General features: G+C 31.5%; 1 protein-coding gene across 1 annotated transcript in view; it reads left to right on the top strand.

Moving 5' to 3' along the window:
* The first annotated feature begins 910 nt into the window (after positions 1–910).
* LOC145294946 (serine/threonine-protein kinase Kist-like) overlaps positions 911–25,255 on the top strand; it is a 50,246-nt gene continuing 25,901 nt past the window's right edge. Inside the window, exons 1-5 of the mRNA XM_080141424.1 lie at positions 911–1,140; positions 12,995–13,164; positions 16,258–16,366; positions 18,220–18,367; positions 20,683–20,812. Of these exons, the coding sequence (XP_079997550.1) occupies positions 13,036–13,164; positions 16,258–16,366; positions 18,220–18,367; positions 20,683–20,812 (516 nt within the window). The 5' untranslated portion in view covers positions 911–1,140; positions 12,995–13,035. The remainder of the gene's footprint in view (positions 1,141–12,994; positions 13,165–16,257; positions 16,367–18,219; positions 18,368–20,682; positions 20,813–25,255) is intronic.

Genomic DNA, 25,255 nt, shown 5'->3' with positions numbered 1-25,255 from the left:
AGAAGGTATTTTCTTGGGACAGTTAAGATAGCCTTGCTCATTGAATCGATGGCAGAGGCAGGGGAGAGTGTCAATGTCTTTCTACATAGGTGTCTGGAAGTTGTCTGCTTGCTCTGTAATTCCCAAAGGATGTCTGAGTGAAACCCCTAAAGTAGTTGTGGTCAAAATCACTACGTCCAGGAGTCTGATTGATCATTGCGTAGGCAAGCCATCTCACTAGGGCTGCTTTCCACAAGAAGAAACAAATGTCAATTTTTATGTCTGATACACCATCTGCATATCCTCACAAATGCGAGTGCTTCAGGCAATAAGAATAAACCTATTTCCCCTTTTTCGAAGGAGGTAGTGCTTAAGAGGATAAACTTCTGGGAACAGAATAGATACTACACTTTCATCTTAGCCCAACGAATTAGTAGCATTCGCCCTTAGCAACAAGCTAGGCCAGAGATTTTTTTACCTTGGCACCAAAGTCAACATTTCTGAAATAGCTTTTCCTCTGTTGACTGCAGTTTGTTGGTCCTGTGCAGTTCTAAAAGGTCCACCCTCTCAGGCTTTGCCTTCTTTCTTTAAGAAGGGGTTGCGTATTGCTAATCGCCTGTGGCATTCCTACCTCGGACTGTCGACGAAGCTACTCAGGCATTTTTTTACCTCTAAGGCGCTGACTTTTCAATTCCTCTTTCCGATTCTTGTGTCCTATGTGGCAAGTATTGCCTTGTTGATAAGTAAGGGCGAATACTATAAATTTAACCATATCGTCAAATGCAAAAAATGGAAGTAATGCCTGGGATTATAGTTTCATGAGTAGGAAGAAATAATACACTTTAAATGTAGCTAGTAGGTCGGATAAAAATGGATGTTAAAATGTATGGAAGATTGAGATAATAAAATTCATGTAAGAACGATAACTCTTGTCATGGTTTCATTGAACATCCGTTAAGCGTCGCTTTTTTTTTGGTGTTTTCAAAGCATCGCAGACGACACTTATGGCCGACAGTTAGTCACGAATTTAATTTCTTTTTTTAGCTAGTAACCGCCGTCCCCTCTGGCACGTGTAGATATTTATTATAATTGCTACAAAACCAAAAGAAAACTGGAGCATATATCTACCTTCCAGCAGGTTTAGTTTACCAATCATTTAAGGTATAGTAACTTGTAAAAAACAAACTTTTGTAACGTTTATTCTTAAGTACATTCGTACCTGCTTTTAAGGATCTTCTTTTTTCTTTTTTAAATCTTGTGAAAATAAAAAACACATCACATTTGTGTTGCAATAATTCGGATTTTTGTTCGTTTCAAAGAAAAAGATCAATTTAAAAATTTTTTTATTGTTAGTAAAAATTAGAATTATTTATTTAGATTTTTAAAATTAAATTTTAACATTAAAAAAAAAAAAAGGTGCTAATGCAGAGAGTGATCCGCGCTATTTTTTAAATCGTATTTCCACGTTTAATTAAAGTTTTATGATGTGCTTTTTTTTTATTCAATTGTAAGGTTATTGAATTTGGTATTAAATAGGCACAAAACACCCTCCCCTCCCCATGTTAAGAATGGCTTTTTAAATAACATTATTATTTCAGCACGGATTACTCTGCATGAGTACAAAAAAAAGTGCTAAAATTATTTTTAAATAAATATTATTCGTTCTTGCGTCATAAAAAATCTAAGAAATGATGTTTATGTTTATAAAATAATTTTAGCACCTTTAAGTTGATATGTTCAAATTTAACTGATTTTAAATCATGTATTTCTTATTTGAAAAAAAAAAAAAATCCCCAATTTTTGCTGGTAATTTTAATGTTTATTTTTTTTTAATCCATTATTTTTCCATATATTATCATTAGGTATATTTTTTTATTAAGAATCTACGAATTTGTTTAATATAAAATTAAAAAAATATATCTCTTTTTCAAATTCTTAATCTTTTCTTATATTCATTATTCTTTCTTCGTTTTTTTTTCTTCAATAAAAAAATATTTCAGCGAAAAATAAATGACCTAAAATAAATTCTCTGCTGACATTAAATAGATTTTTAATTGCATTTCTTTTAATAATGTTGGTGCTAGTGCACTTACTGATCCGCGCTATTTTTTAAATCGTATTTCCAAGTTTAATTAAAGTTTTATGATGTTTTTTTTATTATTCAATTGTAATGTTAAAGTATAGAATAGTTACAAAATACCCTCCCCGCCCCATTTTAAGAACGGCTTTTTAAATAATAACGTTATTATTTCAGCACAGATCAATAAGTGCACTGAGTGCACTACTGCACTAGTACCATAATGTTTTTATATAGAGACGTTATTTATTCGAATTAAAAACTAATCTATACAAAACTATTTAAAAAAGCAAACAGATCACTCTATTTTGATAAAATTAAAATATTAAATCTTGATAAAAACTGATAAAAAGTAAAAATAAAAATAGATTATTAATTTAAAAAGAATAAAATATTTTGAAAAATTTCTACGGAATTTGAACTGAACCTTTTTATTTTACGTTGTTTTTTAATCTTAACCCCAAGTTTTAAATTTAGTACTGCAAAAATCAGTTTGGTTACGTTCAAATTCTGTAGAAGCACTAATTTTAAAAAAATATTTAAAAATAATTTCTTGTTTTCCAAAGCCTCTTTTATTACCGTAAAAGAAACATTTTTGTTGTCCCTTAACCCCCCCCAGAAAAAGTAGTAAAGATAGTCGATTAAAAAAATATCGATTATTAATTTCTTTCTGTCAATGTTTCTATATTTTGTTTAACCACAATCCATTCAAACACACATGTAATTCTATGGCGATAAATGTACGTTAGTCACTGTTTATCTTGTGCAATGTCATCATTTTATTTCTCTTGTGTCATGCAATCATTTTATTTATATTTAGAACATCTTAGAATAATTACTACTCGTTTATCCTTTTCCATTATTTCTCATGACAACGTAAAAATAAAATAACCTGGAAAATAAAAACTCAACGAATGCGAGTGTAAAAAAGAAAAAAAATTACTAGATCAAAAAAAGTTAGCACTTTATTTTTAAAAAACTTTTTAGCTGTTTTTAGTTAATCTTTCTGTAGAAGGTTAATTAAATGTTTTTTCTTGATAAAATGTGTTAATAACAATGTTTCAAGTTTATTGAATAATATAAATTATAATTTTTTTTAAATGAGAGTAAATGACTAATCTTCTTTGTCATCTTCATCTACTCCTGGTGTCCAGGCCAGTTATTACCCCCACCCTAGATACTTTTTTTTACATTTTTATTTTTTTTATTGCATGGAACCACCCCCTATTTAATCTTATCCTTTCCATTGCGCGCGCGCGCACGCACACACACGCACGCACAAATAATATCACTATAAAAACGTTATTTTCTGTATTAAAATACATAAACATTCTTAACTATAAAAGGCAAGTACTTTTACAGTTTACAAACCTTGCTGAAATGTTATTTAGAAAGTCATTCTTAGTATGGGGAGAGGGAGGGCTGTGTTAACTATTCTGTACCTTCACCTCGCAATTTAATAAACGAAAGATACCGTAAAAATTGAATTTAACTTACAAAATTTTATTTAAAATATAGCACGATCCGTAAACTACACAAGTATAAAAGGATAAAGTAGAAATGAAACTTTATTTAATTTAATTTATTTTTATTTTTTCTGGCATCATAGACGATGACAACAACAATACAGTTGATGACCTAATCGTAAAACAGTGACGATTCTCATCGAATATCAAATTTACTCTCGATTTTTTTAAAAACGTATATATAAAAATAACACTATTTTAGACGCAGTAGAAAATGAGTTAAAAACAAAAAAGAAGCGAATCTCTCAGTTCTTATGAGATAGTTTTGAAATGTCATTTTTATGTCAAGAATCGTTTAAGTCCGTGCTTCTGCTTACTGGATGCGTACGGATAACGTTGCATCTACAGTAGTTATTATTTCCAGTCATAATCAAACAATGTAATTTTATGGTGTACAAACTCAAATAGTTATAAAGAATGATTATTCCAACTTTAAAAATAAGTATTTTGTATTTTTAAATTTTTAAATGGTAAAAGACACAATTTTGATGAGTCAAGAGAAGATAACTCAACATTTGTTTGTTAATAAGTTTTTTTTTTTTTTTTTTTTGTGTTTTTTTAATATTAGCATTTCAGCTCGACGTTGCCCGGGTGTTTGGAGGTGTATGTTGAGCAAAAAAAAAAGAAAAGAAAAAGAAAAGCGGTTAATTTTTTTTTAAATTTTGACCCCTATTATGACCCCTTAACATTTATTGTTTGGAGCTCAAATCAAGTTATTAAGTTAGATCCATGTCCAAGGAACCTATATCTAATATTTCAAGTGTTTACTGTTTAGACCCAAAATTAGCGGAGGAGTTTGGTAGAGTTCTCAAAGGTCAAATCGTTGAACTTTGACCCCTTAACAGCCAAATTTCTGTCCGAAAACGGATTACAAATGTTTTCCCAAATCTCAGTACCCTGTATATCAAATTTCGAGTCTGTAGACTTAAAATTAACAGTTATTGCGTAGGGAAATATACACAGACACACAGACAAGTTCACTTTTATAGATATATAGATTATAACTGACAGAATAAAAAAGAGGGGGTGAAAAAATAGCAACAAACAACATGCTTAAGGGATAAGTTTATTTATGTTTGAACTTATTTTGAAACGTTTATTTTTTTGTTTTTGTTCAAAACAAACCTAATGTCTATACTGTCAAAAAAAAAAAAATGGTTGCGCAAAGACTCTTGATAATCGCTCAAAAATCGAACATTAAATGGTAGAACATTACATTTTCGCATGATTCGTGATATTTATCGGATGTTTCTACCAGTATTTCTAATTTTCGATTTTTTGTGATTATCAAGAGTCCTTGGCGGGGCTTATGGTCATTGGTCAGCCATAAAAAAAAGAAAGAAAACGCTTTAATGAAAATATGTTAAAACCTAAAACCTATCTTGCCTTTGGTATGATTTATTTATGGAATTTTTTTTCACACACTTTTTGTTATAATAAAAATACACAGGTACAAATATAGTGTTTGTTTATGGTTATTATTGAATACAACTTTTATAGAATTTTGGAAAGAAAAAAATCGTATGTGCATATACAGTAGTGACTGTATAAGCAATGGTGCATAATGCACTATTCTTTTTTATTTGAAAAAAAAAAAAGCTTTAATCGGGCTTATTAATACTCATTAGCAGAAATATATAGGAAAACGAGCCAAAAACTTATATGGTCCCCCGACTGATGCCTTGAATTTTAGGAGAAAAATAAAAATTAGCCAAAAGGTGTGTTTTTCACCCCTAAAACACAATTATTATTATTGACCAGCCTTTATTTACATGATGAGGCCAAAGTTAAACACGTGGTCAGTTTTTGATGGGAGGGAGCAACTATTTGTCTTCTTGCTGCTTAGGTTGCATGGAGACCTGGGTAGAAATTCTTGACAATTAGCCCTACAGGTGAAGAGCCAGGAACTGGCTCACTACCTGTCAGACTGAGGTATACCATCCGGCTTTCGGGTGGGCAAGTTTATTGCTTGTTGCCTGAGGCGTTCCTACTGGGGAATGTTGGGAGTGCTTAGGAAATTTTTGTTAGGCCAGATTGCCCCTCCTTTAGGGGAACTGGCTTGAACACATCTTGTTGTGGTGGGCAGCAAATAAATATCAATCCAGTTAAGATAGAGGGGGATCACTATGCTCTTGGGGACAAAAGTAATTATTACTCGAGTATTTGGAATTTCCTCTTTTTGGTCTTAATTTTGTGTGGAAAAGTAGGTTTTGTAAAACATAGGTACGTGCAAAAATGTTTGTAGTTTATACAGACCATGGTTATGAAAAGGAGCTTATATTTTTTTTTATCAGTTTCCGTTTAATTTTTTATTGCGTTTGAAAAAGCTAGTTAATCTCTAAATGAAAAGAAATGTATTTTTATATATGAAAAAAAATTATCACAGCAGCTAAAAATTGAATTTGAATGTAAAAATCCCTTGAAACATTAGTTTTCTGGAACTATTTCAAAGATAGTCTTAAGATACTGAAGTAAGAATTTAATTAAAAAAAGAAGCAAACTTAGATTTGTTAGTAAACGAACAGGCAATTCAGTTTTAAAGGAGGTAACTATTTTACTAAAGTAGTTGAAAAAGATTTTCTTACAATTATTCAACTCTTATATCTAAGTTTGGGGGGAAAAAAATGGAGCATGTGTAAAAGCAAGAAAATTAATGCTGACTACCTACTAGTATAGAGGTCGAGGGAATATTGTAAGGCAAGTGTGTTTTAATTTAAAATGCGCATGAAGTCTGACGCATTATATAAATATTGTAGATAAAAAAAAAAGAAAATAAATACCTGCTGTGTTAGTAAGAAAGGTCCTGATTCGTGAGTTATGAAACTCTTGACAAATTTGTTTTTCTATGCGCTGATGAAGCCCAGTTGTGCAAAATTACAATTCATGAACTATTATATAGTTATATGCCATTATGCCAATACAGGAGCTGAAGCAATTGTACACAAGGTGCTACCAATAAAAGAGCAACATTTTGAAAATAAATGAATACTTGAGTTCCTTCTAATCTGGTATCTTTAAGAAAATATAACTCTAATATCGCACTATTGAGCTATCTAAAAGAGAACTTTATATTATTTATATGTCATTACTACCTAAGTAGATAACTTGCATATGAACACATATGTTAGTCCTTTGAGATATAACTTTAGTAACAGTGTTTTTGTTTACACAAAATAATACATTAAAATTGGTGTTGATTTCCTGAATTTTGGGGAACAGCCATTCATTTTGCATGTTTCTACAACGTAACTAAAAACTACACACTATCATCAAAGTGTAATGTCTGTTGTGTTTCCTCCATGGTCATGAGTGGGGCAATTTTAATTTTTATTCTTAATCTAGTGCCTTTTTGTGCCAGATGAACTTTCTCCACTTTAAATCATGTGTCTTGTAAGGAGTGATGACATTGTTTTTACAGAAAAAACAATCGGGAAATTAGTTTAAAAAATATTTTGTTTTACCTACTCAGTTATGACATTTGCAATAATATTTAATAAAAGATATATAAATATTAAGTTACCGTAATTGTTGGTTGTGAGTAAAGTAATAAGGGGCCAGACATTTTATTTCAAGTAGAGATTAAGATAAATAAAATTAAGTGGGTATTTACCTTAGGTCTGTTCAACCTGGTAACTTGCTGAAATTGGGGTACAAAATAACTTGTTTTGGTTAATTCTTTTAAGACTCTGCTTTCAATTGTAGGTGTGTCCCTTTTCCTCCTGAGAGCCTTGAAACTTCCAAATCTTTCTTGGAGTTCATATATCCGATCCGTTGCTCTTTCTGTTTGTAAAGTTGGTTCTCTCTAGCGCTCTAAACACTTTCTCACATTTGAGGCTATTCTCTATCTGTACAAATCTACCAGAAACGTAATTTGATTGACTCCCAACCTTTCTTTTCTGCAACTTCCCTCTCACAGATGTGATGTTGCTAGTCTGTCTTTTTTATACATACTATTATGGCATGTGTTCTTCAGAATTGTCTGCTCGATTACTTGCTTCCTTTATTGTGACTCATTTGATTTGGTCTAGTGGTTTCATTAATTCATTTGTTTTGATACCTCATTGGAATTGTAGACATTGTGACAAAGACGAACGTCATGGCGGCCGATGCAAAAATGGTACTGCACATGTGTGATTCGACTGTCATTCATTTCAGAAGGAGAGGGGGAGGAAGTGGAAGATGACGAAATAAAATAACTCAAACATAGTGATACAGCTTCCTATTCCAGCAGCTTCTTTCCAAGAACTGCAGGCTTGTGGAACTATGTTCCTATTGACTGTTTTCTATCCTATTTATAGCTTTGGTCTTTTCAAGATTTAAAGCCAATCAGCATCTCTTTGTTTTTGTAATAATCATCTTTCATTCTTCTTAGCTACTTGCATCAAGTGGTTTCACAATTTGCTTTGAACAGCTTATATTAAAAATTCTTGTTGTTTAGTAGTAATAAAAAAAAAATCTATTAAAATTGGCAATTTATAGTAAGTTAATATTGAAATTCATAAGACACTTGTATATTGACTACTATTTTTTGACTGAGAATGAAGGATTTGAAACAGGTAAATGACATCCAACCATGAGTTAGTGGTTCACCTCAAGAAACCTGATAAGCTGATCACAGCAAATGGACCTAGGGATAAGTCCAAATTGTGAAGACCATAAAAGACTACGAGAGCTCCAGGAGTTCCAGAATGTTTCTCAGATAACTAATTCCATCAGTTTGATGATACAGCTAGTAGGATTGATTTTTGAACAAGTGGTGGTATACTTCTTTCTTGGTATACGTTTTTCTTGAACAAGGAAATGACACTAGCAGTTTCCACTGAAAGAAAACAGGAAGTTAGTGAAAAAGTACCATGTTTGAGAAGTAGGTATGTAAGACCAAAGAAGACAGTATTTTTAATGTGAAGTCGCAGCATTGCTGGTGTAAATTCCATAATTGTTATTGAATTTGATGTTAGAAATGATGGAAATGCTATGTTTTTGTTTTCAATGGTTAAAATGCCTGCATAGCATTTAGCAAGAAGTTCTACATATTCTTCAAGATCCTTAGTGATCTGGTTTGTTTCGTCTCTGCTTTAAATATATTTTCAGAACATGTTGAGCAGCTCCAGTGTTACATGAGATTTGAAGAAATTTTCCATTTAAAAAAATTCCTAATTACTGATATAGAAAAAATGGGTTGTAGTTTTAAAGCTTTCAAGAAATTGTAACAAAGATGAAAAATTGTAACAAAGATGCAGATTAAATTGTAGCCTCTTTATATAAGAGATTATTTTTACTTGTGACTTGTGTAATTAGAAATAAGGATATTTCAACCCTAGTATAAACAAGTTCATTTCCTAGTAAGTTAGTGATTTTAAAAAAGTTGAAACTTACTCTGGGAGTTAGAAATACAAAATGATTAAAACAGATATTCTTATTTTTTGTTTATGCTATTAAATAAGTCTAACATATTTTTGTGACTTGTGTGACAGGGTAGATAATTCATTGAAAGTATTTGAATTTAAGTAGTTTCAATTAACTGTGCTATGTTTTTTTCTAAAACTTACAATAGAACTTCTTGATGAATCAAAAAATTAAGTGAAATATAACAAATTTAGGATATCAGTCTTTGAATAGTCAAGTTTTGGTTCATAATTATGTTGAATTCTGTGTTATCCAATTTCAAACAGTGCTGGGTGAGATTGGAAAAAGGTTATAACATAACTCATCTTTGCTATCAATTTTTGGATTAAGTTAACTGCTGAAAAAAAATCCACTTTCACATGCTTCTTAGCACAATTTCAATAAACCAATATTGGTATTTTTCCAGAAAAATCCTTATCCAGGGCTCTACATTGCGAGTAAAACAGTCGCATTTGTGAGTGATTTTTCAAAGTGGCGACTAGAAATAATGAAACGTTTATCTTTTGGCGACACTGACAAGCTTCCAAAGCTCACGACTGAGTGAAAAATCTTTTCAACTTTTTTTTTTTTTTATAAACGAACAGTTAAATTATTTAAACAATAAATGTTTAATAGAACAATATACTTTTTTTATTTTTTTTTAATGAAGGCTGTTTAAAAAAAATCTGAAGAAATTAGAATGTTTATACCTTCAAGTATCAACATAAAATTTGTTGTATATTTAGAATTACACTTATCAAAAAAAAATGCAGAAAAATTTTTATGATGTACATACTCGTCACAGAATGAACATGCCATATTCTAAAAATCATGTGAGTTTGGATAGTAAACGAAAATATTTAGTTGTCAAAGGTCAACTAAAGATAAGTTTGTCTGTAGAGCCCTGATATCAATGTTCTATAGGTATTGTCTCCATTGTTATTTTTTTCTTCTGCTTCATTTTCATCATGATCATTTTGTTCAACCTGAGAAGAATATTTTTTGGTGATATATTTGGTGTCAATAAGTTGAATATAGTGGGAGTTTGCTATTCCAGTAATTGGACTCAAACTGTGGAAAAATGCTGTGAAATGTTCATTGGAATATTTTTGCAATTCAGTAGTATTCATTAGTGTTAATTTGATTCTGCTGTCTTAAACTACAAATTAAAAAATCATTGGCGTTGTTCACAATAGCCGTGTGTTTGAGCCGTTTTCGTAACATGACTTTTCAACATAACCCCTGCATTTGCTTTGGTCACCAACATCTTGGGGACACCCCAAATTTTAAAGAAAAATTTTTTATGAATTTAAAATAAAACTAAGAAAAAATACTGATTATTTACTATGTATTACTGTTAAAAGAAGTCTGTTATCTGCAGGATTTGAGGCCACATTTTGGCCACTCTTCTAGAACTGAGAAATTCTTTGTTCTAGGAACATAAATGACCTTGATTGATAATCTTTTGTTCTACCTAAAAATTAGCTTCTATCTATCAATTTAAGTATTTTGAAATCACTTCCAAATCTTCAACTGTAACAAAAAGAAAAACATTAACAGCAAAAAAAAAAAAAAAAAAATTCAACAAGACATATGTGACTTCAGCATTGGAAAATGATTTTGACATTTATAAATTGGCAGATATAAAAATTTCTGGCTAGGATTAAAATTTATGTGCTAAAGTTGAATATTATGTTTTTTTTTCTTTTGTGCCTCTAAACTAAAACTAAACTATTTATCTATGAAGCGATTAATCTATAACATTTTTATGGTAATAGGTTGTATGTTTCACAGTTTGGTGTTGTAATAGCAACTTAAATTTAATCCATTTAATAAACACAAATGATAAATGTTAAAAAAGGGAAAAAAATTTGAAATTGTTAGCGTCATTATCTTTGTATAGCATGCGTACGATTTGACAATTTAAACAATCTTTATATTCAAATTGTTATAAAGACTTGTAAAATGATTAAAAATAATGAAACACAAGTGAAGCAGGTGTTTATATAATTAATAAAAAGATAAACTGTTTCTATATACTAAAAGCAAGTAGGAGGAAGCAGAGAGATGCCACAGTCCTGCAAAATATTTTGTATGTCTTATGGTGACAGGACATGTACTTTAAATAGGCATTTAAGTTGAAATAGTGAGTGTATGTCCTATTCCTATTATAAAGAGAAACTGACAATCTTTCTTCAATGTACTTTAATTAAATTTGTTGTACACATTCTATATTAAAGGGATTTGAATATCATACAAAACTGCATCCAGTAGTCGGGCTCTTATTTGGAAACTTTTGGAAGTGTGAAAACTTAGTTGCCATTACTCTCAGTTCCATTCTGATTCAAAGTGAGGATTTCATCTATAACTTAATGCAACTTATGCTTGGCACAACATTAAACTGCCTCAAACACCCCTGGGCAAGGTGTTCTTTTTGTCTGATTTTTAGTTAAAAATATTTTTCAAAGTTGAAGTTTATAAAAATCTGTAGATATTATGCTAAATAATTAATTAAAAAATTTACACAATATTTTGTAGCTTCCTTGCACAAATATTGGTGGACAGAGAATTTGAGAGGTTTTGGTTTTGTTTTTATGGCAAATCAACACCTTTTTGGTTATTTAATGCTGAAACACATTTGTTGTTCATAATTCATTGTATACAGTTAGTTGAACACAAGTTGCTATATTAGTTTGCAAATGAACACATAAGATCAGATATTATCATCATGACTGCTCCCTCATTGGTCATATTAATCTGATTCTAGTGATATGCCTTGGTGGATGCAAGGCTTGATTCTAGCCTGACATATACTTTTGCAATAAGAACCGGTTATTACAGTGGGAAGATTGGCTCAAGAGCATTGTTGTTCTTTTTCCTCCCTTTTGCTTTCCTCCTTGAAGACCACACAGCAGTCGGCTTTAAAAGTTGATACGTCCTGCATCCATGATGCTTTCTCAAGCCTGGTGTCTTATGTGTTAATGTTGCATTTTTTCAAGTTGGTTTTGAAAAGCTTTTTAAGTTTCTTCTTCTGTTCTCTTCGTCTGTATTAGACTGATCATAGAAAATTTTTATCTATTAGGCCAATCATTCATCTCCTCTTAGCTGTTGTAATATTATATATTACTTTAATGGTGCCTATCAATATTGTTTGGCTCTCAAACTCTGGCAATAGACAATGTGATCTTATGCTTCTCTCATATACAAATAATTGAAATCTATTCACATATTAAAAAAAAAACAACAGCAATTTAAATATGAAAACTTATTTAACTATACATCCATCCTGTACTTTTACATGGTTTTGTGGATGAAATCATCTGTGTGACAACGAAGAGTGTGTTCGAACGAGCGAAGATGCCTCAAGAGAAGCGTTTGCTGCAAAGAGGATATGTTACAGCGAGAACAAACAGCATTTGAGATGAACCATTGTCAGCAAAGGATGCAACATAAACAGTAGTTATTGAACAGTTTTAAGATATGACATGGGTAGCTAAATGTTTCTTCTTTTGTTGAAATACAATAAACTTACATTGAGTTTGTGATCTGCTACATTTCTAACCAGATGGCAACCCTAACAGCAATAAAACTTTGATTTCTATTTTTATTGTAGGTTCAATCCTTTAACTGGGCAGTAAGAAAATGTGGTTGTTTATGATGAATTTCAAATTGTCAAATGATCTTCCACATAGGAAGATGTTTCAAATTGATTGTGCATTATAGAAAACTTGATCCACTTTTGTATGCTGTTTGTTTTCATCGGCCAACTCCATTCATCCACTCAATAAATCCACTTTTAACTGTTGTATCCAGCAACAAAAATTATCAATCCTATCTATGAACTCAATCTGCTTTTAACTCTAGAAATATATTATCTCAAGTAATTTTAATATTCTTTAAAAACTCTAGAAATATATTATCTCAAGTAATTTTAATATTCTTTAAAATTAGAAAAAATTGTAAAAATAGTTAACAAAGAAGAGAACTGATTTCTTTGAAAAAGATGAAATTTATTTGTTCTTTTCAGTTTGGTGGACGGCGGTTCTTCCAACACGGCTGCAACATCCAATGTCTTCGATAGATACGGGTGCCATTATCAGTGGCTCACAAGGACAAAGATGGAAACTGAAACAGTTGCTCGGGCGTGGCAAATGCTGCGACGTCTTCAAAGCTGTTCTTCTTGACGAAGACTATGAGGTAAGAATTTATTACATTATTTACAAGCAGAAATGTGCAAATCAGTTGAATTAAATTGCTCATTTCTTCTTGCTTATTTCTTTTGAAGTATTGTCCTCATTTTAACTATAAGCTCTCTGGATTTAATTACAACAATAAACCTATGTCCTTTTATTTTCTTCAAGTGTTTTTGTTGATGTGTGCCCAAAGCAAGGTGAAATCTAGAAAGTACAAATTTTGATGTCCGTTCTGTTTGGAGTTTGAGAAAAGAAGCAGATTCTAATTTTTTTATTTCTTTTTTTTTCTTTCTTTCTTTTTTTTTTTTTTTTTTTTTACACCAGTATATGATCACCTGATTTTTTTAAAAATCTACTTTTGTGACGTCTATGATCGTATTGTGTTTTTAAAGTTGTTGCACCAATCCCAATCTGACATAAGGAAACGCTCATACATACATTACATGCTAATTATTTTGGTTGTCAATTCACATCATTTCTCTATACACTCTGGCCTTTTCAGGAACTATCTGAAGATGGCCATAGACAGAAACCAAACTGTAAATATTTATAATTAAAAAAAAAAAATTATATAATTCTTGTTTTTTGCTTTTAACTTTTCTTTAATATATGCATTATATTTGCTGACAGAGTAGTAGGATTGTATGTTTGTAAATGTCGTTCTTGTGTGTCACTTTAGAGTGGAAATATAACTTTGCCAACTTAGTTTACAATTATATAATTGTATTTCTATGCTCTGCACTATCTGAACTGACACTAAGTAGGATGTTATCAATATAAAAACTTGTTTCCAGAGAAGGCAATACTATCAACAATAACTCTCCATCTGACAGAACTCTGAGTGATGAATTAGACTGCCAATGATATTTATTAGAAAACTCTTATTTACCTGCCTCTATCCCGCCATTCAATCAGGAGTGCTGGATGTGATGCAATGTCAAGTTTAATGTTGAGTGAAGCCATTATTACATACATATGAGCCTTCAGTAATGGCTATGTGGCTATGATCAGAACGGAATGAAAAGTGATGGGAATATGATATGACATGGTTAGCTGAATGTTTCTTTTGTTGAAATGAAGTTTGTGATCTACTACATTTCTAACCAGATGGCAACCCTAACAGCAATAAAACTTTGGTTTCTATTTTTATTGTAGGTTCAATCCTTGAAGTGGGCAGTAAGAAAATGTGATTGTTTATGATGAGTTTCAAATTGTCAAATGACCTTCCACATAGGAAGATGTTTCAAATTGATTGTGCATTATAGAAAACTTGATCCACTCTTTCCACTAAGTAAATAATGACTACTTTGGAGCATAGTATGTCTCACATTGATAGACATACCTGGTCATAGATGTTGTTATCAAAAATATAGCTCTCCATTTATAAGCAGCAATTAGTTCACATGAGTTAATGACTTGAAAAATAGTGCCATCCCAGATCTAGTAACACTAGAGATTTGATGGAGTCATGACAATATTGTGACTCAACTAGTCACTTGAGTTAAATATAGCAATGAGTGTGCCAATTACAACATGAAACACCAAATTACTTAGAAGTAGTTTCAAAGGTTCTGGTAGCAATGATGCAAATTGTACAAGTAAAATGGTGTACTGGTAACAAAAAGCTACTTAGATAACTGTACAAATACTTAGATAACTGTACAAATACTTAGATAACTGTACAAATAGCTTCAACTGGACTCTACTAGTGAAAAGACCAAAAAGCAATATGGCATCAAGGATAATAACATAAATGCATTACACTAGCAATTAATGGTGAATGTGTCTGGTCTCAAATGAAAGAACTGCCTATTTTGTATTCAGACCACCTCTACTTTAGATTCGAGAGGTGGGATACTTCAACAAAGTTAACCAGTACCATTATTGTAGGTATTATAGCCCATTCGTTTTCTAACATTAGGTTGGAGCTTCCTTCTAGACTAATTGCCTACCAAAATGTTGGTCTCCTCTACCTTAATATTTAATCAATAGCTGATGGGAGTAATGCAATAGTCTCGATAAATCTTGAATGTGGCACACAAGTTCACTTTTTGCAATGCCATTTTCAGTAAATCTACCCAATAATAACACTGAACTTTCCTCCCTTCTATCCAATTACTTGATCATCTCTTAAATTCTTGTTTCATGTCATACCTTCAAATCTTGCCATAATTCCTCATTATTTTGTGCAATCCTAATGTCTGAGGCATACGTTTTTGGGACTTTAATCACCACCATCACTTCCCTTTCTTGGTCAGGAATTGTGATGAAACTTATGAGTACTCAAAGTTTGTGGCCGGTCTTATACCAGACTGATATAAGTGTATAACAAACAGTATGAGATTGAACTTTGAAATATGATACAAGTATGCAGAGTAAGAAACAAGGAGAATTTATTTATCAATGGATGACACATGGGCATGAGAGCAAAAATTGAAGTGCTTTCTTTGATGATCAAACAATGAAAAAAAAAAACTAGTTTCATTATAGTTTGAATCACACCAACAAACACGAGATTATAATCATAATGGAAAATATATCAGCTCCTAATACTAAGTTTGTATCATTATTTCACTTGAAGCAGAGAGTGGCTATTAAACTGAATAGAAAGTGTGTCAATGTAAACAAGAAAAAGTATCTTTTGACGACAGCATAAAAGGAAAAAAACAAGTGAAAATTTGCAGCGTAGGGAACCCCTATATTTCCATTTAATGATGATGAATGAAGTTCAATATTGTGAACTATTTGTTCCGGAAGTAACATTATATATATATATATATTAATATATATAATGTTACATACATTTCTATTATCTATATGATACTAAAACCACAAATGCTTATTTGTATGTGAAAATTTTAGATGTTAAGAGGAAAAGTAAATGATAGGTAGGTGGTGAGTGAGAGGAATGGAATTGATTCTGTTATGGTTTAAAACATTGCCACTGTTGAACGTATTTACTTTTATTTGTCATTTCATTTACTTAATATACACTGTACAAATGTTGGCCCAATGAGTCTTGTGTTATTTAAATTTCTTTGTTTAAGCCATTTTCCTGTTTGTCACCTAATATTAACTGAATCTTGTATATCTGCAGGTAGCTGTGAAGGTCTACAAGAAAGGTTTGCAATATGAAGGGGCACAACGAAGGGAACGCCTTATTCTGCAAATTGTGTTTAAAGAACAAGTTCACTGCCTTCAACTTGGTGAGGTTTCTTCAGAGTTGTTAACCATCATTTTTTAAAAACTCTGCTGTAAAATTGCTTCTCTCACTGGATGAACTGGTCTATCAGACTTTCTTTCATTAAGCTCAAAACTATTTAAGTGCCTTCTCACAGTTTGTTGTTATCGCTTCTTCTTTTTTTTTTTGTAAACCAAAGGTATTCTTTCTAGTCTTTTATTATTCTCCATCTCACTGCAAATTCCTATGACAAATCAGAAAAAAAAAAAACCATTTAAGCTTAAAAATTTTAAGTTCTGATTTATTTCCTGAGTTTTTAGTCTTTTTAGAGAAATAATAATAAACCAGCTATAGATATTAAGATGTGTTCTTTCTATACATTTAGCAATGAAAATGCGATTTCAAACTAAAGCATGACTAATGCACCAACAGAAGCTTTTATAGAGATGTATAGACTTCTAAAATAAAATACATTCATTCAATTTGCAATTTAACTATGAAAATGCTATTTTAAACTTAAGCCTGATATAAGATATGATGAATGCATAATGTAAGCCTTAAAGATTGGCTTAGACCGTATGACCTCAAAAAGATTAAATCTCAACAGTATAGAGAGATTTGCAATAAACAGGAGATTTTGATAGTTATAACCACATTGAAAGAATGGATGAAAGTTCTTTGGTCAGTAGATGTAGAACAGTTAGGTAGCAAGTCCAGTTCATACTGGAAAAATATGAACTTGAGAGAAAGAGGGATAAAAAAATAATTAGCCAGAAATAGGCTAGTTTGGAAGTCAATTTCTTAAAGTTGTCCAACACATATCAGCATGTAAAACAGACGTTAACTTGAATATGATGATCATCATGTTGTATGAATCCAAAGATTCTGTTAGCATTGGTTTCTCCGATATTTTTCTAGTCAGAATTCTAGAAAGACATTGGGGATTACGGGAGGGACCACATGATGGTTGCCAACATCCTATGTGAAAGGTTATTTCTTTTGTTTTTTGTGTGGAACGAACTGGATTTGAACTTGGGACAACCAGGTTGTCAGTCCATGTTATTAACCACTAGACCACTCCCACCTCTCACCGAATATGGTGATGAAGCTTGATTGATAGACAAAATCTCTTCTAGAGATACTTGGACACCTCAAGATTATTTGAATTATCACCTACATTATAAAAATACCTCATCGACCATAGTTGAAGGTGACCCGAAGACTCTTTTTATTAGCTATTACAGAGAGGAAGGTGCCATTTTTTTTCCCCCTGAATTGCTCCACTTACCCTTTTATATTGTTGAGTGTTTAGCAAGGAAGCATCAAGTGTTACCTTTTTGAATCATTAATATGACTCTACTAAGAATTGAACCATGACCTCCTGATGGATATCCTTGTTTGTTCACTATCACAAGAATACAAAGACTGCTCTGAAATCATAATTAATATTTTGATATAAATAAATATCACAAACTCTCCAATAAAAATTGTAACACACTTATTTTAATAAATTTTGAAGAAAAAACACTTAAATTTTAGAAATATATATTCCTTGAGTTTCTTTGAATATATCTTATATTGTGATGTATAATGTAAGCTGTGGTATGCATATGTAAGATCATGAAAATAAAAAGTAGACCAATCCTCTTAGAAAGGTAATTGTTTAAAGATGTCTGCTTGAATTCCCAAAAAGGGCTTTTTCCCTTAGTCTGTCGGTTATAAGTTGAAAATATTTAAATTGATAAACAGATCTACACATCTTAATATCCATTCGTGTTCCTCATTTGTATAGATCCTTTCACTTTCATATCTATTCATCATATCGATTTTGTGAGTTTTTAGAAATGTTAATTTGAAAAATCTTTTTTCTGCTTATAGTTCAAGTGACAGATAGTTTTCAAGTTGGAAGCCATAGTATTCTAATTGAAGAACTACTTGAATTTAACCTTTACCAAATAGCATTAATGACAGAAGGTCATGGCTTCTCACTTTGCATGATCCAAATGTTTACAAAAGATGTCCTCGTGTAAGTATATTTTTTAAAAATTTATTTTTCTTTAAAATGAGGCTAATACTATTGTTGCTTAACCTCCATTTTATAGTGTTAAGTGGAATGAACGATTTTAACACCCCTCTCTCTGTGACAGGATGTGATATCTCCATGCAAAACTGATATGCATTTTATATACCTGGGTGAAGTGTTTGCTTGATCACATATATTGAAACTAGTAATGGCTCAAAACTGTACTTGGTATGAGTATACTTATTGTGAATCCCTGTCTCAAACAAGTTCATAATTCCTCCTTCATATATTTTCAACAAAAGCTGAACCCTGCTGTAAGTGACAAAGTACAGAACGAGGTTCTAATTCCAACTTTAAAAAATAATTCTGGAAAAACAATTTTTAAAGAAACCCCAAAAGAAGTGAGCAATCGCCTAGAGATAATATCTCAATAAAAATGCTTATCCCCATCAGATCACTGGGTTGACATTAAGAAGGACATCCAGCCTATAAAAAAACTTGGTTCAATTAAGGAAATAACCTTGTATTCCCATTTACATAACATAGCTTAACTTTTGTGATTTGACAGAACTGGTGTGTTGATCTGATTTATATTGTTATCCACTTGTGTTAAATAATGTGAATTTAATAATGTGTTATTGCTAGCACCTGTAAATGGTGGCTGAGGGATCACAATATATCAAGCCATTTTGGGTTTGGAAGCGTGAGAATTTAATTTTACACATTATTTGATTTGTTATTTAATTTTAAAATCAAATCGATTTTAAACAGAGCAAGGGGATGCTGTGAAATAAAAACTTAATCTATTTCACTTAAAGAGATAATGAAAGAATCGCCATTCACAGTGATTGAAGAATGCACATCTCAAACTCGCAGGTTAAAGATTTCAGGACAAACCTTTTTAATAGTCAAACAATAAAGAAATAAACCTTATAAAACTATAAATCATTATTGAAACTTTCAATCCAAATCTGTTCCGTTTTCAAATGCTATTTTCTGGTTCCAAATATAATCAACTGTATAACACTTTTTGCTGTTACTAACCAGCAGATTGTTACTACTGTTGACCAAAGGAAAAGTCTATTTGGCATGTGTATACAGTTTAATGATATATGCAAGTGAAACCTGACCATTGAAGACATGCAAAGAGAAATATAATAATACGATAGGGGGTTAATGTGAGTCTTAAGGACGGACTTGTACCTGATTACTTCAAGGAAAGATTAAATCTGGATGATATAGAGAGCTGTGCACGGAACAGAAGATTTTGATGGTATGGTCACATTGAAAAAATGGATGGTTGAGAGTGTTTGGTAGCAAAGGAAGGCCAAGAAAAACATGGAATGAAGTGATATGGATAGATTTGAGAGAAAAAGGTATAAATAAAGACGTAGCCAGAGAGTTTGGAAATCTGTTTCAAAGAACCATCCAACATATACTAACATGTAAAATAGACATTAAACCGAATATAATAATGAAAACTTTTGGATTATTTAAAAAAAAAATTTTTTTTGGTGTGGGTGTGATTCAGTTTGCTATGCAAGTTTAACATAAAATGCATTAACTAGAAATTCCAAAAAGATGTTTGTGAATAGGATTGCTTTGGTTAAACATCTGCTAAAAATTTTCAATGTAGTTTATATATATATATATATATATATATATAGATGTGAGTGCTTAGAAAAGGTTCATAGTTTGTGATTAGTTTGAAATTAGAAACTAGCTGTATTTACCCAGCATTTCCCAACTGTCTTTTTTTTGTTTTGTTTTTTTTATACCAAATTATTATTTTTTAAAATAAGATTTTAAAAGTTAAATGTAATTATTGCAGTATCATTTATGATTAAATTATTAATTGTATAATTTTTATTTGTTATAAAGCTATTACTAATTTTAAGGTAATTTTTTAACGTTTATAAAATGATTTAATGTAAATAGTTTTTGGAAATTTCAGCTTTTTAATACATGAGGATTTGCTAAGAATTTTAAAGTCAGAAATTACTTTCTATTCAATAGTTTAAATGCTTTGAAATTCCTTCCAAATGGTCACAAAGTAATTCATTCTCATTTTCAACTATTAACAAAAAATGAATATGGCTGACTTATTTACAAGGAAACTGGATTTCATTCTTATAATCCGTTTTTAAATTGAATTAAAAATAAGATTGGTTTTATTTTATGCTATTGCATTTTATTATTTCAACAATTGATATTAAATAAATGTGCAAGTCATGTAGATGTGGCATACATGTGAATAGTTTATAAAAACATTTGTTATTGATTATTCAACTGAGTATTTTTCTTTTTCAAACCTTCAGTGCCCTTAGCGCCATTCACAAGAGTGGCTTTGTTCATGGTGACCTGAAACCTTGCAATTTAATGTGGAGTGCACAAAAGAGTTGCATGAAACTCATTGATTTTGGACTTAGTTTTCATGTCAGTGATCAGGTTGGTATCTCAATTTTTACTATTACAATTTTTTTAGCCTCTTTTAAGGTCCTCTTTCAACCAACATTTATCAGTTTAATTTGGTGTTTAACATTGAAAAGCAAAAGATGAATTTAGATTGCAGCAAAAGGGTAAAATGCTATGTTTGATGTTCATTACTGCAGAATTTTTATAAGTCATGTCCAAAACAGTTTTTCACAAGTTTACAATGTAGAAAAAAAGAGACCTTTTTTCATTGCAATTACATTTTTTTCAAAAATTATTTAAGAGTCATCTTGAAGGAATAATAGCAGTCATAAGTATCATCCTTGTTATACTAAATGTGATTTAATGTTTATTTCACTTGGTCCTTTTTCTATACACTAATGACGCAAAATACATGTTAAAATATATTTGAACCAGACATAACTAGCTTTCTGATATATTGTTTAATATAGAGACAAAAGAATCATTACCAAATTTCTGTCTCCACATAAACTCAAAAAGATAATTGTCAAGAAGCTCTCAGCTGGTCTTATTATTTTGTTTTTTTCTTTTTCCAATATTTTCCTCAAAGATTGTCTGCTCTTTTGCCACGCATTGATTGGCATCTTATGTCAAATTACAAACTTGAGCATATGACGTCATGTTCCAAGCAAAGCCGAGGGGACAGATAGTTATGTCTGGTTCAAATTCTGCGCAAGTACCAAATATACTTTAGTATAAGTACTACTGCCAGGACCTGTTGCATGGTGTACCAAACGGATAGCTAGCCTGCACAAAGTCCCACATTCTGCCCTACATCTTTAAAAAGGGACTCAATTCAGAAGGCTATATCGAGTTGCTCTCCACCGTTGTCAAGTGCTGGATGAAAAGAGTGGTTTGCAGAAAGAAATGTAAATCAAATATTTAAAATGTAAAAAAAAAAAAATTTTTTTGTTAAAAGTTTTTTTATGTGGGGATCAATAGCAAGCAAATGGTTCAGTTCACATCCCAACACTTATTGAATACTAGCTAGATCCATTAACCGGCATTGCCTGGTGGAAGCATGATAGATCCAGAACAGAATTGTTAAAGGGCCTCCCCTTGAAAACAAATGGTACTACGGTTGTTGTAAGTGGTCACTGCCGTAACTGGAATTTAGTGGACATTGGCAGCCGTGGCCTAAATAATCTGGCTTCTATTGTCAGGTATTTTTTCCAGTGGCAGCTAGTAGAAACCACTGTCTGTGATTGTCAGTAATGTTGGTTACTGGCAATTAGTGTTTGTTTGGAGCGGTAATCTGCACATACTGGCTGATTATAAAGAAAGTCTACTGCTGACAGAATCTTTCAAGTCTGCCAGTGTTTTTCTTCTCTGTATACTACAAGCAATTTTTTATAACAGTAGCTCTAATAACTCCACAAAATGTAATAGTGGTAAGAAAACAAATATATAATAAATGTTTCTATAACCAATAAAATGTACGTTGCAACCTACTTGCATAATATTTTTGTGTTCTGACTTATTTGCAAGTATTTATTCAGTTCTAAAAAAAAGTGTTGACATGATAAGTTACGGGAGGGGTGGGGGGTAGTAGCATGTCAGTATTTTATGCATATTTACATTCTCAAACCAATGCTGTTTACATTTTGAGTGTTCCATGTGTTTGATTACATTGTATGTTAGTTTCCTGTGCACAAGTAAAGAGTTAGCAATGCATGTTAAAATGCTAATGATTCCTAAACCTTTTGCTAGAGCTCATTGTAGCAAAATTGTTAGGCTTCCAGTATTTAATGTTTTAATTTAAAGTGATGATCAAGACTTTCAAGACGCTATGTATGTGTTTTTACTTATGCATGTATGCTAACATGCTGAATTGTTCAAACTAAGTTGCCGGTATTTATTAAACTTTAGGATAATTTTCAGGTTACCAGGTGTCAAATATCTGTTTTCTAAGCAATTTATGCGTGAATTTGTTTTTTCTTTTTTTGGGGGAGGGGAGGGGGGGTCACTATTGCATCATGTAGAGAAGTTTTTTTGTTTGTTTGTTTGTTTTTTTTTACAGCATTTCTTGTTAATTTGTTAGATGAAAGTATGCAATAGTTGCAAAACAATAACCCCTTATCACGATTGTAATGGGTCTCTAAATAATCACATGATTAAGTCATTTCACTTACGTAAATGCATAAGTCGAAAAAGAATACAATGAATGTGTAAAGATGAAAAGTATGAATATATAGGAGAAAAAAAGTAAGTGAACATTATACAGCAAACTGCAGCAAAGTTTATGGAAAAAAAGCATAGTAGCATTTGGTGGTATTGGTGAAACGACAGTGGTATGGAGTAAATAAACAGAAAACTAATGTTTTATACAAAGACTGAAATATATGTCTTCGCTAAAGCAATTAAAAAAAAAAAAAACAAAAGAAAACATTTGCCAATAAAAAGAAAGAAATAAAACCATTAAAGTTTATGAATTTGATTGACTTCAAACAGAAAAGAAAAAAACAATTGCCAATAAGAAAGGAAGAAGTAAAACCAGTAAAGGTTATGAATTTAATCAATGCTAAAACAGAAATAAATAGGAAAAGAAAAGTTAGCAATATAAAGAAAGAAATAGAACCAGTAAAGGTTATGAATTTAATCAACGCCATAATGTATTGTTTTGAAGTGTTCGTTTATAATGAGGTAATTCCGGAATAATAGAATTAGCGATCAATCAATCATAGGAAGTGGATTTTCTCCAGAGAGACTTTATTATTTTTTTATTTTAATATGGGAAAGTTAATTCTATATCTGTGTTTGTGTGAGTGAATTAATGGCGATGTAAGCCTAGAATAAATGGACAGTGTAAACTTCTGTACAGTGTCGACTGGTGATGGTGGGAGGACTTAGTGTTTAGAGGGAAAAATTGGAACTCCTTCTTCTAATGATGTTGCGATTATGATGGTGTTGCTCCTAAGATGCAATATAGCATTTTATTATAATGACTTAATGTGTCTAAAATGGTGTTTGAAATTTATGTAAGATGGTGGCTAATGGCTTAGACGTATTGAAGTTGTATGTGGCATCTGTTGTTGCAAACCTACAATACTTTGGTCGCAAGGGGAATTTCTGCAGTCATTTTGTTATATAGAAGATCATGCTAATGATATTAGCGGGAATAAGGCAAAAAAATTAATAATATTAAAAATGATAATAGAAATTATAATAAAACTCTATAATTATAATAATAGTATTAAGATGCGATAAAAACAGAGACCAAAGAAATATTTGAACTAAATATCGTTATAGTTGTTTCGTGCATTTAGATGATTAAGCAATCTGTTGATTGTGAATGTATGAAACAGCTGTCATTTTTTTCGGGTATTAACTATGTTTATTATTTAAAGGTTACACATGGATTTGTTTTGTTTAAACTTACACAAAAAACTATTAACTATTTAAATGTGAATAATCTTTAAGAGAATTTTTTCTTTTGTATCAATGTTAATATATCCGAACAGGTTTTTGTTTTTTCACCAAAAATATGTGCTTGCTACATTTGTTTTTTTCTAACTATAAATCTGCATGGTTTTTAAATAACTTGATGAAATGTCTAGAATAATTAGAAGCAACTTCCATGAATCCATGGTAAAATGGGGTAAATTAAATGACAAAATAAAGCAATAAAGAAGTAAACTTAAAAGAAAAGTTACTTATTTTCTAAATCCTCATCGACATGCTGATGATATTTGTGTTTTTTTTTTTTTTTTTTTAATGGAGTTCACCACTTATCAAGGCCCAAAGGCCACTCAGGGATAAGGGTTATTGTGTGTACAGTAATAAATGGGATAGTGTAGTAATAGTATTGGAGAATTGAGAAAGTGTCATTACTTAAGGGGGCGGTTCATCAGGAATTTGTTTGTGTTGGACTTGAAGACATCCAGGTTGAAGTCGGGAGGGAAACAGGCAAGCGAAACAGAGTTCCACAAGCGTGCAGTTCTAAAAAAGAAGCTTTGTTCATGGAATCTACGTTTTGATTTAGGCACAGATAAGGAGTGGGGAAAATTATTGACGGTGGTTTCAGCTAGTTGGGGGTTTTTTGAAAAAGATTGGCGAGGGGGGACCAGAGAATGGAGCTCAGACGAGCACTTCCCATGGAAATAACGATATAACAAAGATAGGCTCGCAACGTCTCTTCTGTGGGAAAGAGGTTGCAGGGAAGAGAAAAGGACATCCCCCACTTAGCCATGACGTCTATTTTGTACTCTGTCAAGGCAGGATAGGCTGTTTTTAGCAGCTCCTGCCCAGATGTGGCAGCAGTACTTGGACGTACTTGGCTTTTATATAGATAGAGAATTGCATCAGTAGTGAGATATCTGCTGGAGCGGTAGAAGGATCCCACCATTTTCCCAGCGACCTTGGCCACAGACTTGATGTATGTGTTCCATTTAAGATCAGGAGTAAAGGTTAAGCCCAGAAGCTTATCAAAACATGGAG

Source organism: Euprymna scolopes, chromosome 2 (assembly GCF_053919585.1).
Source record: "Euprymna scolopes isolate OS-2025 chromosome 2, ASM5391958v1, whole genome shotgun sequence".
Classification (NCBI taxonomy): domain Eukaryota; kingdom Metazoa; phylum Mollusca; class Cephalopoda; order Sepiida; family Sepiolidae; genus Euprymna; species Euprymna scolopes.
Note: the sequence above shows the minus strand (reverse complement) of the source record. Positions and strands in the feature narration are given on the sequence as shown.